Source organism: Podarcis cretensis (genome assembly GCF_951804945.1).
Source record: "Podarcis cretensis genome assembly, chromosome: 16".
In the NCBI taxonomy this organism is placed as follows: Eukaryota; Metazoa; Chordata; class Lepidosauria; order Squamata; family Lacertidae; genus Podarcis; species Podarcis cretensis.
The window spans coordinates 17,340,917-17,355,633 of NC_137186.1; the positions used below are offsets into that span (position 1 = coordinate 17,340,917).

Here is a 14,717-nt window from a genome sequence, read left to right on the forward strand (position 1 = left end):
AATTTCCTGATGCTTAGTGCAAACCACGGTTTGCAGGCACACTTCAAACCAGCTTCCAATTCCAGTTTCTCAGGCAATCACAAACTGTGGTTGTTAACCTCAGACATCACACCAGTTAAGCACCCTTGACTGTGGTTTCATACGATGTCTGCACTCAGCCATTGCATTTTGTGTGTGTGTGCTGAAAGAGCTACTAATCCTAAACAGAAAATAAAATGGCCCTTACCGAGAGGCAAGGATCTGCTGCACCTGCTGAGGAGTCAAGGCAAAGGTGAAGTGAGCCTCCTCAAACCTCTGGCTGTTCACAGATGCTGCAAAGAGAAAAGGCCAGAGGCTAAGCAGTGATCAGACAAGGCCGCAATCGGAAGCCCACATGGGAGAGGCCAAACCAAGCATTCTGCTATGCACAAAGGAATCCTGAAACAGAGGGAAGAGGATGGGGTGGGGGGAGCTCAGCAGGCTCCCTGGACCACCTATTTGCCCTCTCCATCATAGGTGGAATGGAAATGGGCTCCACATGCTTATCCCTGGCTCCTTAATGTCTAGCACAGGGGTGGGGAAAATGCAGCTCTCCAGATATCCTTGGACTCCAACTCCCATCGCTCAGCCCTAGCAGTCAGCAATGGTCAATGGTCAGGGATTATTAATACTATTATTACACTTAATTTATTAATTGCCTTCTAAACTGCCATCTCAACTAGGTTTAAAAACAGTTCAAAACACAAGCACAGCTAACACATTGCAGCAACAGTATTGCATGGAGGTAGAGAGGAAACTGGTGAAGAATCACCAGTGTGCACTACCAGTTGGGAGGGAAGGAATGATTCAGTGGGGGACCATGTGCTCTGCATGCGGAAGGACCCAATCCATGGCATCAGAAGTTAAAAAACGGATCAATGTGCAGCAGGTGACACCCACCCAAATCCAAAGCTGCCGACTGGCCATCTGATCTGGCTGAAGGCAGCTTCCTATGCACCTCAATATATAGATATTTTGGACTACAACTCCCATCAGCCCCAGCAACTATGACCAGTCCCAAACATCTGGAGGGCCCTACATTGGGGAGGTTTGGCCTGCACAATTCAGGTTCCTGCGCACAACTTGCAAAGCAAAAAAACCATCACACAAAATAGTTAGGGAAGGCAGAAGGCATTGTGCAAATTGCACAATTGACACAGATAATGGAATTTTTTTTTCTTTCAGTGCAGAATGCATAGTGCCTGGTGTATATGAGACTAGAATCTCTGTGTCTTCATACTCTCTCTCCTACCATTACAGGGTGAGACACAAGCAGCTCTGCCCCTCAGCAGAAAAATCTGAAAAATGCTAGCCCTGGGACAGAGAAATTCCCGGGCCCTGCAGGTGAAGCCAAGGCAAGAACTATCAGTTAAACATTCCTGCAGCACTTCATGGCCTCAGGAATGAGAAAAAGGGCCCTTTACCCTTACTCAGTCTCACTCTGGTTCTACTGCAAAACACATGCCACTCTATATTATTATTATTATTATTAAGCTGGCATTAGCTCACCAACACTCTTGCCATGACAAATCTGTCAATTTTTCATGTGCCATAAGACACATATAATTACTTTTGGCCCTGACAATCAAACCAAAACTTGCAAGGATTTGGCAATGGTCTCCCTCTACCATCTCTTTCCATCTCCTTGGACACACACAAAGCACTAATGCTTTGTTAAATTCTCAGAAAAGTGTTTATTTTTTGGAATCTTGGGACTCAACAAAAATTGTCTCACTGAGAAGCTTCTGGTTTCAGTGGCTCATTTTCCACAGCACAATGAACCATGGCTTGCCCTAACCATCATTTAGCCCCCCCCCCCCCCCACAACAGACAAAAGGCAATCCTGGGTGCAGAGCTGCTTGCCTCTTTCCATTTTCTTCTTCTTTTGTTGATTATTGGACTAATTAAATAATTTAACCAGAACACAAACTCTGCCGCACAAACTGTACCCGCTCCACCCTGTAACATATGGTTGTATTAAAGCCTTCCTTAGAGTGACATCGACTTTTGGACTCTCTCTGCTTATATGAACCTAAATAGTATTTAGATCTGAACTATTCTTTCAGGATGATGGGGGGGGGGGAAGGGGAGGGTGTTTTGTTTGCCATTTTTCCCTTTTCAATATGTAACTCAAATTAGCCAGTCTATTTTTCATTTTCTATCCCTTCAGCATTCAACTTTGTAAGTTCACCTCAATGTCTATGGCATAAAAGACCTCACAGGGTTGAGCAACTAAGATTTAAGAACATAGGGAGCTACCTTATTCTGAGCCAGGCCACTGGTCCATCTAGCTCAGTACTGCTTACACTGACTGGCAGCAGCAGTGGCTCTCCTGGGTTTCCACACAGGGGACATGCCCAGCCCTACCTGAAGATACCAGCAGAGATTGAACCCGAGACCTTTTGCAGGCAAAGCAGCCGCTCTATCGGCGAGCCTTGACCCTTCTCTTCCATTTGTCATCACGCCAAACCATAGCTAACCACAAACCCAGATTTGCAAACCCACTTCAAACCAAGGCTTGCTGGCCAATTGCAAATCATGATTTGTCAATTCAGACATAATGATTTCCTCTTGTGGAATCTTATTTCCCCTGGCTGGCGCCAATGTTTTGGCAGACACAGTTTGCAAGCTTCTGGGTTCCACAGCACTCTTCATCCCTAGCTATCTCAAGTTCTAGAGTCAGTAGGGAGGAAAGGGCAAAACGGAAGAAACAGCTTGGAGGACTCACCCAACGTGGTGGGCTTGATGAGCTCGTCGTATACATCGTAGAAGGGCAATCGCCGCATTTTCACGTCCGGGTGAACTGGGTGGATGGGGGGAGACAAGTGTGGGACGTCCGCCTCATGCTTGGGTCCCAACATAGGCACCGGGGGCAACATGCCAACCGGCACCCCAGAGGTCACTGACCCGTTGTCGTAGGGCAAGTGGCACATGGTGCCCTGGGTCAGCGTCGTGGTGGAGGGCAGCTGTCCCGCCTGGAGGTGCAGCATGGATAAGTCCGAGGGGGTGAGGATCTTCCGGGGGAACCGTCGCCGGTACAGCTCCTTGATTTTCATCTGAACGGCCGGGCTGCAGCCAGACTTCAGCAGCTGCAGGGCCTTGGTGAGCAACTCATGCTTCCTCCCGCTCTTGTTTCTGCCCGCGAAACCCAGAAGCACCTGCAGCTCCGACACTCTAAAGCTCATAACCATGTGCTGGAAGGGGGTAGAGAGAGGAACAGAATATTTAGAGAAACATCTAGATTTTGAGATGGCACTCCCTGAACCCCAAATTTTAGTGCTAGCCATCTCTGGCATTAAAACATCTGATATTGTACACATCTGGTACCCAACTCAGAATGAAGCACCTATCTCCAGCTCCTGATTCCATCTACACAAGAACCAAACTGACTGCAGGATTTCCAGTTGTGAGGGTGGAAGACGGGTGGGTGGGGGGTACTCCTAGACAATAGAAGGGGAGAGGGTGCTGCTTAGGGCACAGAGTTTGGGCTAGAGAAGCAAAAGCCTGGGGAGGAGAAGGAAAAATTCAGGTTCACTTCACCCCATATCATCAAGAAAGAAATAGGAGGGGAATTGATTTTTTTTAACAATGGAGAAATTGGTGGAAGAAAACCAGTTTTCTAGAACATAAGGAGGGCCTGCTGGATCAGGCCAAGGGGGACCTATTTAATCCAGCATCCTGTCCTCACAGTGGCAAACCAGATGCCCCAATGGGAAAGCTGCAAGCAGGATTCAAAAACAAAAGAGCACACTCCCCTCCTGTGGCTTGCAGCAAGAAGAAGCATTCTTGCCTCCAACCATGGAGGCACAGCATAGTCATCATCCCTAGCACCCATCGATAGCCCTCTCGTCCATGAAATTGTTAATGAAATTAATAATAATGAATTTGGTCCAATCCTTCTCTTTCAGATCTGCAAGTAAAATACTTTTTAAAGCAGAGTTTTAAAAATACTACTTACACAGCTAATTCATAGTCCTGCACACCTCCCAGTCAAATACAAGATTCAAAAGCAGTAATATCAGCAACTGCAGTGCTGATGTACTTGATTGGATGGCCAAGCAAGCAACAATTCTAGGATCTGGTGCTGGAAAAACACTTTCAGATGTTGCCAAACGCAGACCATCTTCAGGTGCTTCATAAATGTGTGCAGCCTAAAAGGTAAGGCGTTTCAACCTTCTGGACCTGGGCTCTTAGCTCATGAAGTCACCTGCAGGAACCCGAAACATTCTCTCTCTCTCTCATTTTCCCAAATGGCAAAAAGCTCTTATCAATAGCTCCTAGATATATTCACGGTTGCCATTTCAATAAAACTAAGGCATGTATATCTTTAAAAACTGCATAGCTTTATATTAAAAATAAAAAAGTCAAGCAGTGTGTAAACTGTGTGAAATAAATAAATACGCAATACAACTGTGAGCACTAAGATATACGGTACATTAAATACACACACACTTCATATTCTCAAACCAGCAAAATAAGTTTAGGGTTAATGAGAAAGCACTGCATACAATACAACTTTTTCCTACAATCCACTCCCCAACACTTTCCCCCCAGGTTTCCCCCATAGCTACAAAATGTTTTGGAATGTGATACCTTTAGTCAGTCTTGCCCCCCACCCCCTGCAATGTAGCTGCCTGCTTCCTATCATGCCACTTTATAGGCTAAACCAGGGGTCAGCAAACTTTTTCAGCAGGGGGCCGGTCCACTGTCCCTCAGACCTTGCGGGGGGCCGGATTATATTTTGAAGGGGGGGAAATGAACAAATTCCTATGCCCCACAAATAGCCCAGAGATGCATTTTAAATAAAAGCACACATTCTACTCATGTAAAAACACCAGGCAGCCCCCCCCAAATAACCCAGAGATGCATTTTAAATAAAAGGACACATTCTACTCATGTAAAAACACACTGATTCCCGGACTGTCCATGGGCCAGATTTAGAAGGCGATTGGGCCTGATCCGGCCCCGGCCCTTAGTTTGCCTACCCATGGGCTAAACCATCCCAAAGAATTGAGGGGGAGCAGGACATAACGTACATCCAAGAGGCATTAGGTCATACTTGGAAACTTAGGAATGGGGGGCAGGTTAGCCATTAATGTTTCCCAAGATCTGGATCATGCCAAGGTGGTCACCTGAGCTCAGAGGCAGAACACCTGCTTTGGGAAGAGAAGACCCAGGTCTAATGCCTCTCAAAGGATCCGGTAGCCCATTAACTCAGTAGAAAGTACCTGCTTTGCATGCAGAAAAGGGATACCAAAATTATCAAGGAGATGGAGTGACTCCCCTATGAGGAAAGGGACTTTACTTCCTCTCTACAGAAGCAAACACCTTTCCTCTCATTTCAAGATGGTAAAATGTGGGCTGGGGCAATACCACGGTTAGGCAACTCAACACCTGGTTGAGTGCTCATTATTGGCTCTATGTCAGCCTTCTCCAACCTGCTGTTCTTCAGATGTTTTGGACTACAACTCCCATCAGCCCCAGCCAGCACTATAGCTGGGTGGAAAGCAGGAAGGGGGCTAACAGGTGTGCAAGCAAGGGGTAAGGGGAATGGAAGCTTGCAGCATGTCTCCAGTAGCTGGTTTGAAAGATCACCTGAATTTAGACACCCTTTAAATTGGTTTCTAGTCCTCACTGACTACCAAGATCAAAGAGAGAAAACTGACCAGCAACACATGTGAGGTTTGGAGGGAGAGGAGGTGGACAGTCTTTCTTGCAAGGGTACTCACCTCCCACCCCTTCACCCAACTTCACATTTGCCAGCCACATTTCCTCAGCTCAAACCTCCACAGGCTTCTCTCCCTGCTCAAAACTCAAGAACAACCAATTCAGAAAATAAGGCAGGGCAACTCTGGTCCAGCAGATAAAGAACTGCTTTGGGGCCTAAGAGAAGATGAGTTGGGAGTCTCACCTCTATTGAGTGTGCAGACCCAGGAGGATGAGAACAAACACCTAACTCACAAGGCTGTTCTGAGGATGAATGTCACAATTATTTAAAACACTAAAAGTTTGTAACATGGGAGGAGCTACTCAGAGATGGAACACAAATTATAGGACAACCTGAGAGGAAGGCTTACAGAGCATCACCCCAGGGGTTTTCAATTAAAGATAAAATCCTTTCCCTTTAATCCTCAACAGCATTCTAAATTTGGGAGTCTCAGGGTTGTTTGGTTTGTAAATCGGGCAGAGGGCTGCTCATTCCTGTTTTTATGCTATTTATATGGTTCAGTCTGCTTTTAAGGTCGTGTTTGTTGCTTTTTTGTTTGTTTCTAGTTTAACAGAAAATAAATTGAGAAATGTTAGGAACGCAAACAACAAAACAGTCTATATAGGTTCACAGAGATACGGGGACAACGCGTGGTTTTCAATCTGCTTCTCAGATTTTCAGTGGGAGCTCTTGCCAGTGCAAGAGGCACAGAGAAGGTTGTCTTGAAGCCAAGAGCCTCTCTGGTTTCCAGGATGCAGCATCAACAAGGCACTCTCAAGAATTACAGGGATCTCTCACTAAGCTACCGTGGGTGTTTTGGTTTTTCTTCTGCGGCCCAGGGGATGGGCCACAGCAAAATGGTAGGGTGTCCCTCTGGCTGCCAATTGCTGGGAATCACAAGTGGGGCTGCTGTGCTCAAGTCCTGCTTTCGGGCTTCCCATAATGGGCACCTGGTTGGCCACTCTGAGAACAGGATGATGCAGTGGCCAGGCCATTAGCTTGACCCAGAATGCTCTTCTTATGATAAACTTTGCACACAGGAGAGCCTAGGTTCATTCCCAGCTTTTCCAGATGGGGCTAGGAAAGACTCCTTTTTGAACATCCTGGAGATCAACTTCCATCAGCCTCAACCAGGATGGCCAATGGATGGAACGATGAGTGTACTAACCCAACAACAACTGGAGGGTCACAGTCTCCTCGGTCTTTGGGCAGGCTCTACTGAGCGAGACCAACCCATCTTCTGTAAAAAGAGGTTTCCCATGTTCTAAGGACTTCCGGAGGCGGCGCGAACGGCAATGGCGGTCCTCTTCCTTCTGTGAAGAGGAAGCTTCGTGGGAAACGGGTCGTCCGCTACGGCAAAGCGGAGACCCACGTCGGAAACCCACAGGCAGCAAAAGCCTGTGGTCTTGGGACCCAGCGGGCGCCAGAAGCAACCCCTGAAACGTTGAAGGAACCCCGTAAGGGGCTCCGGAGCGGGGAGGGGGTAGCGGCGCTGTGGGTCGTTTCGCAAGCTACGGAGTGAAGCCGCGCTGCTGCTGCCGGTGAGCGCTGACCTCTTTTCCTGAAACTTCTGATTTGGAAAAGCAACAATCCGTGAGTAAAGAGGACTTTACAAAATTTGAGACTAAAAATTATTGAATTTGGCTGAAAGCGGAGCGACGTAAAACAGGAAGTCCGTCTTCCGCTGTCACTGAACTTCAAAGCAAAGAGCTGGAGGAGTGGAGGCAAAGAAAGAATTTTTAACCTAATCGATCTGAGCAACCGCTGAACTTTCTTGTAAGCAAAATAAGGACTTTAAGCACTTGATTTTATGCTCTTTACTTGCATCGTGATACCTTTCTTCTATCGGAAATATAATTTGAGTAAGAAACCCAGGTTCTGGAGCTGCCTGAGTGACTGAGCTGTCAGTCTGCAGATTTGGTTACTTTGAATTAAAAATTGCAACATTCTGAGGGAGTTTGGACTTGCTACTTTGAAGCATCATTTGAAATACCAGTTTGCACTGTTTGAAACAATGTGGCTGTTAATACTAACTCTGCTTAAAACCTGCTATTGAAGGTTCCTGGACTTTAAACTTGATTTTAGCAATTTTACCAGAATTGATCTTTTCCCTAAAGACATTTTAAGCTCCCCCTAGAGGATTCGGGATTTACAGCAGTGACATTATTTTACTTTCCTTTCCTGGCCTCCTGTTTGACTGTTACCATCTGGGCTGTTGTTTTCTCATGGGAACAACTCAGCTTGACCTTGACTTTTAGATAACTCTGGAATGAGTGGCGCAAGAAAAAAGGGACCAAAAACTAGACAAACAACTTTAACAACTTTAACCACAGCCTCTCAGGCACGTAGATCATCTGTACCTACTCTGCCTTCAGAAGAAGAAGCTGCTTCTCGGTCACAAGCAGGGGAGGGAGAAACTGAGCAATTACAACTGGAAGATATGGCCTCAGGAGCAACTGCTTCTATTTTAGAGAAAATCTATGAAAAACTGGAATCTTTGGACAAGAGAGTAGAATCTCTGGATAAGAAAGCTGATGAGCAAACAGCTAAAATTGATCAAAACACAGAATGTTTAAATAGATTAAATGGACAAGTATCACAGAACGTACAAGCAATTGGAGAACTGACGGAGGCCACGGCAGAAAATCAGAAATTGGCTGAGGATACTAGCCAAAGACTGGGAAATTTGGAACAAGAGGTAAGACCACTCAGCAAACAAGTAGGTGAACACCAGACCTACCTCTCCATGATAGAACTGCGGAACCGGGAGAGCAACCTTAGGATAAGGTCAATACCAGAAGCGGAAGAAGGAAACTTCCTGACTAAAGAGTTTTCCAAGTTTTGGAATTTAGAGGAAAAGGACTTTAAAATCATATCAGCCTTCAGGCTTGGAAGACTTGTAAAGAAAGAGAAGCCCAGAGACTGTTTGATAACATTGAGATCAAAGGAGGAAAGGGATAAGATTTTGGGCCTACACTACGGAAAGTCACTGGACATTTCGGACAGAAGAATTGAAATTTACAAGGACATCCCTAAACAACTGTTGGATCTTAGATCTGAATATCTTGAACTGGTCAAATTGTTGAGGAGCAACTCAATTATCTTCAGGTGGGAATTTCCCCAAGGAGTATCTTTCACTGTTAGAGGGAAGAAGGTTAAAATCAGAACATTGGAAGACAGAGATAAATTTTTGACTGCATACGGAGAGGACCTTCAAAAGGGAATTGAATTACCCTCTGGGCCTGGAGCACCAGCGGTACCTGCACCCTCGGAACCTGAAGATCCAGTGAACAAGACACCACCCCCAGGAAAATAATCAGATTAATTCAGGATGTCTCTGCAACTCTTGAGTTGGAATATAAATGGCTGTAACATCCCGGAAAAAAGGAGGAAAATTTTTCACATATTAAAAAAGGAACAATTGGATATCATTTGCCTACAAGAAACACATGTGACTAGGCTCCACAGAAAAGTGTTAATAAACAAAAGACTTGGCCAGGAATTTATATCTTCGGACAGAGTAAAGAAGAGAGGCGTGGTGATATATGCAAAAGAGAGCCTGTCACCCAAATTCTTATTTAAAGATGAACATGGAAGAATTTTAGCAATTGAGATACAACATCAAGGAGAGAAGATTTTGTTATTAGGAATTTATGCACCAAATGAAGGGAAATCGGAATTTTACAAGAAGTTGCATGAGACAATGCTGGATTCAGTGGACTATGACAACATCATTATGATGGGAGATATGAACGGGGTCGTATCAACTAACATGGATAAGTCACAAAGCCAAAATGTTACAAAGGACGGCAGACTACCAAAGACTTTTTTTGAAATGACAGACAATATGGACTTAATTGACATTTGGAGAACGAAGAATCCCTTGGGAAGAGAGGGAACATTTTTCTCTGAAGCCCAGCTGACTTGGACAAGAATCGACCAAATATGGATAACTAGAGGTCTGGCACCCAAGGTCAGAAAGGTGGAAATCTGCCCAAAGACCTGCTCCGACCATAATGCAACGAAGATGGACATGACACTACTACCAACCGGCTCCTTTAGATGGAAGATGAATGACAATTTGTTTAGAGATCAGGAGATTGTTGAGAAGGCCCAAAAAGCCTTGAAGGACTATTTTGAGATAAACATGAACACTACGGTGGAAAAAAGAACTATCTGGGACGCAAGTAAGGCTGTAATGAGGGGGTTCTTGATACAACAGAATGCTGTAAAGAAAAGGAGACAAAATGAGAGGAAAGACAAGATATTGGAGAAAATCAAAGAATTGGAGAAGAAGTTAAGGTCAAATCCGAAGTCACAGCCGACCCTGAGAGAAATCAAACTTCATCAAGCACAATATTCTAAATTGATAAACCAGGAAATAGAGTGGAAGATTAAATTAATGAAACAAAAAACTTTTGAATCGGCAAATAAATGTGGGAAACTGCTAGCTTGGCAGTTGAAGAGGAGACAAAAACTAAATACAGTTACAAATTTAGAAATTGAAGGAAGAAATATTCAGAACCCTGTGGAGATCAGAAAGTGCTTCCAGAGATATTTCAAAAGATTATATACTCAAGGGCCGCAAGATGAGGTTGAGATTAAACAATTTTTGGAAAAAAATGGACTAACAAAATTGTCACAAGAAAATAGATCAATCCTGAATTGCAAAATAACACGACAAGAGATTGAACAAGCCATTCAGAACATGCAATTGGGCAAATCCCCAGGGCCAGATGGGCTGACCTCCAAGTACTACAAGACATTAAAAGACTATCTGATACAACCACTGATGGAGGTCAGCAATGAAATTATGGAGGGGAAGAAGGCGCCGGAATCGTGGAAAGAAGCTTTTATCACATTGATACCAAAATCGGAAGCTGAAAAGACACAACTTAAGAACTATCGTCCCATCTCCCTTTTAAATGTGGATTACAAAATATTTGCAGACGTTTTGGCAAGTAGACTCAAAAAAGTATTAAATGAAGTAATTCATAAAGACCAGGCAGGCTTTCTCCCAGGTAGACACTTGTTTGCTAACACAAGGAATATCATTGACATTTTGGAACTTTTGCAAACAGACATAAATACAAAAGCAGTGTTAATTTTTATAGATGCGGAGAAGGCCTTTGACAATATCTCTTGGAAATTTATGAAGGGAAATTTAAAAGAAATGGGAGTGGGACGGGGTTTTGAGAATGGGATTGATGCAATATATTCAGAACAAAAAGCTAAATTGATAGTTAACAATGTGGTTACAGAAGAGTTTAAAATTGAAAAAGGAACACGACAAGGCTGCCCCATTTCCCCTCTGCTATTTATTTCGGTTCTGGAGGTGCTCTTGAACATGATCAGAGGGGACCGGTTGGTGGAAGGAATCCAGGTCGGAGCGAAACAATACAAACTTAAAGCTTTTGCAGATGACCTAGTTTTGACCCTGCAGGAGCCAGAATCTAGTACGAAAAGAGTGTTACAATTGATTCAAGACTTTGGTCGGGTGGCAGGATTCAAATTAAACAAACAGAAAACTAAGGTGCTGGGAAAAAATTTGACAGATACAGAGTCAGAACGGTTTCAGAGAGAGACAGAACTGTGGTTAAAAAAGTAAAGTACCTAGGGGTAAACATAACAGCAAAAAATCTGAGTCTTTTTAAGGATAACTATGAAAAATGTTGGTCTGAAATTAAAAGAGACTTAGACAGTTGGACAAAATTGAAACTTTCTTTGTTAGGCCGAATTGCTGCTATTAAGATGAATGTATTGCCAAAAATGTTGTTTTTGTTTCAAACACTACAGATTGTGGACAAGACGGAGTGCTTCTGGAAGTGGCAGAGAGACATCTCTAAGTTTGTCTGGCAGGGCAAAAAGCCCAGAATTAAGTTTAAGATATTAACTGATGCGAAAGAAAGAGGGGGCTTTGCCCTGCCAGACCTAAAGTTGTACTATGAGGCCGCAGCTTTCTGCTGGCTAAAAGACTGGCTACTTCTCGAGGACACTGACGTTCTGGATCTGGAAGGTTTTAACAATGCTTTTGGTTGGCATGCATACTTATGGTATGACAAGGTTAAGATCAATAAGGCCTTTAAGAATCATATTGTCAGAAAAGCAGTGTTTAATGTCTGGACAAAATATAAAGACTTATTGGAAAATAAAACTCCAAGGTGGCTTTCACCGCTGGAAGCTAAGGCCCGAAAAAGACCCAATATGGAGGCCAAATGGCCAAAATATTGGGAAATACTAGAAAAAGATGGAGACAATTGGAAATTGCAGAGTTTGGAGAAAATGAAGGATAAAGTGCGAGACTGGCTACACTACGCTCAGATTAAAGAAGTCTTTAAAAATGACAAAAAGTTAGGGTTCCAGGTGGAGAAATCGAAGTTGGAAACAGAACTGTTAGAGCCTAAGACTAAGGTACTTTCAAGAATGTATAACTTGCTGTTAAAATGGAATACACAAGATGAAATGGTTAAATCGGCTATGATAAAGTGGGCACAGGACATTGGGCACAACATTATGTTTGAGGACTGGGAAAGGTTGTGGACCATTGGGTTGAACTTCACTGCATGTAATGCTTTGAAGGAAAATGTAATGAAAATGATATATAGATGGTACATGACCCCAGTTAAACTTGCCAAAATATACCATTTGTCTGATAATAAATGTTGGAAATGTAAAGAAAATGAAGGAACATTCTTTCACCTCTGGTGGACTTGCCCTAGAGTGAAGGCTTTCTGGGAAATGATATATAATGAGCTGAAAAAGGTATTTAAGTATACCTTCACTAAGAAACCAGAGGCCTTCCTTTTGGGTATTGTCAGCCAGAAGGTGTTAAGGAAGGACCGAACATTTTTTATGTATGCAACAACAGCAGCAAGGATACTTATCGCTAAGCACTGGAAAACCCAAGATCTACCCACACTGGAAGAGTGGCAGATGCAGCTGATAGACTATATGGAACTAGCCGAGATGACCGGCAGAATCCGAGACCTGGGAGAAGAGAAAGTTGAAGAAGACTGGAAGAAATTTAAGATTTATTTTAAAAAGCATTGTAATTTGGTTGAATGTTAAGAAGGATGCTAGATCATAAAGAATTGAGCACCACTAAACTAGATGGAATTAGGATGACAAGTGAGATTGAGGAAAAAAACATAAACCTTTGGGAGGATTATTAGATTATATTTTAAATGAATGGGATATAAGAATGTAAACAAGATGATAAATTGCGGGTAAGAATTGACAATGACGCAAGTGGGAGCGGGAGACGTGAGGGAGTCCAATGAAGCTAAGAAAATATGTTATGATATATGTTTCATTGTTTTTTATTTCTGCATTTATGTTTAAAAATTTTAATAAATATATATAAAAAAACAAACAATAAAAAAACAAAATATCTGTGCAGCACCTGAGTTAAGCCCTGCAGATCCACAACTTCTCTGTGCAAAGATGGAGCATTGCTACCTGGGGCAAAGGATTTTGTATCATGACAATATTTTTCATTAATATAAGAGGAAAGGCAAGTTCCTAGCCTCTGAAGATTAGATTGAAATCATGTGGGCAAAGGTGAAGGAGGAAGCTGGATAATGACAGGAAACGGGGGGCGCTGCAGAAGATTTTAGTGCCCACCCAAGATCTAAATTCCCCCTTTGTTCCATGTGTACCTGACAAAGCATTGCAAGTTCTTGTGAGTCCTATATACAGTGAGGAATTGCCTAGTCTCTGCTTGCCTCAGAGTCTGGGAAATCTTTTATTTTATTTTTAGCTGCCAAATATGCAAAATTATCAGAGCTAGTCCTAAGTATACAATCGCTGAAAACAAACCCTTCATTTCTCTTTCCAAAGGAGCCCCTTCCTGGACACTGCAGCCCCCCCCCCCCCAACCCCAGACAGACAGACCTCCAAGGTGGGGAAACCAAATCTTTCTTGGTCTCAGTCAAATAAATATGGAACAAACGAAACAAAGCAGAACATGGGAAAAGGGTTGATGGGGGCGAGAAAGAGAGACAAGAGGGGATTCAGTTTGCCGGGAGGGAGCCTTCAGACTTCAAAGAGGTTAAGAAAGCCATCAAGGCAGCCAGCTGGGCAAATGCTCCAGCTCCATGGGTGGGCTAAATCAGCCTTTGAAAATGCAACGCTCTACACACACACACACACACACACACAACCAACCCATGTGCTTAAACATTACTCTCCTCCAAGTGAAATGTCTTAGCTGAGGCCTTATTTGCAGAAGGGGGGATTGGCAGAAAAAGGGCCTGGAAAATTCCATCCTTTAAATGGAGGAGTTGGGGGTGGCAATGCAAGGCCCACAGGCGGCTCCCCACTGCTTGCCAGATCCGGCTCTTCCTGTCTGAAAAAGCACAAAGCGGCAAAAAGTGGGAGGGGGCAGGGGAGAAGAAGGGAGTTTGTGTAGTTGTGCTATCTCCTTCAACCTGACCCACTGTATATGCCTGACACTCCCCACAGGATTTCCTACTTCTGCCTACGTTTACTCAAAAGTATGCACTGCAGAGTTCAACAGGACTTAATCTCAAGGAGGCATGTGTGCATAATATTGCTGCCTAAACCTTATATGCACATATTTGAGTTACTATTATTATTGCACTATTATTATTATTATTTAAAATTTATATACTGCCCTTCATCTGTAGATCTCAGGGTGGCTCACAACATAAAGGTAACCCAGGGATATTAACAATGTATAGTAATTTAACTATACAGCGAGTCCTTAATGAGACCCTGGTCTTTAGCTTCTCTTTGCAGTGTTTTCACATTTTCATTTGCCATGGGCATGGGGGGAAATTCTCTAACATTCACCCACCCTTATTGCACAGCAGGATTTGCAGAAAAATAACTTCTTCTAAGGAGTACCTGATCTCAGATAAACCCACAACATGAAATATGCACCCCACCTGTGGTGGGGAAACGTGGAAACTAAAGAGATCCCAAGAACTAGAAAATGCAACAGGAGCCAGACAAGAAGCAGCCCTGGGAT

General features: G+C 43.6%; 1 protein-coding gene across 6 annotated transcripts in view; it reads right to left on the minus strand.

The window, feature by feature from the left end:
• PIAS3 (protein inhibitor of activated STAT 3) overlaps positions 1-14,717 on the minus strand; it is a 40,949-nt gene that overhangs the window by 19,614 nt on the left and 6,618 nt on the right. For 5 of the 6 annotated variants that reach the window (XR_013833969.1, XM_079957480.1, XM_079957477.1 and 2 more), the window contains 2 exons: positions 2,747-3,212; positions 227-311 (listed from right to left, as the gene is read on the minus strand). Coding sequence is in view for 5 of the 6 variants with exons in the window: in XM_079957477.1 (XP_079813603.1) it covers positions 227-311; positions 2,747-3,212 (551 nt within the window). In the remaining variant the exon portion in view is untranslated. Of the gene's footprint in view, positions 1-226; positions 312-2,746; positions 3,213-3,976; positions 4,368-14,717 lie in introns of those variants that run through there. The other variant, XM_079957481.1, reaches the window with a different exon arrangement.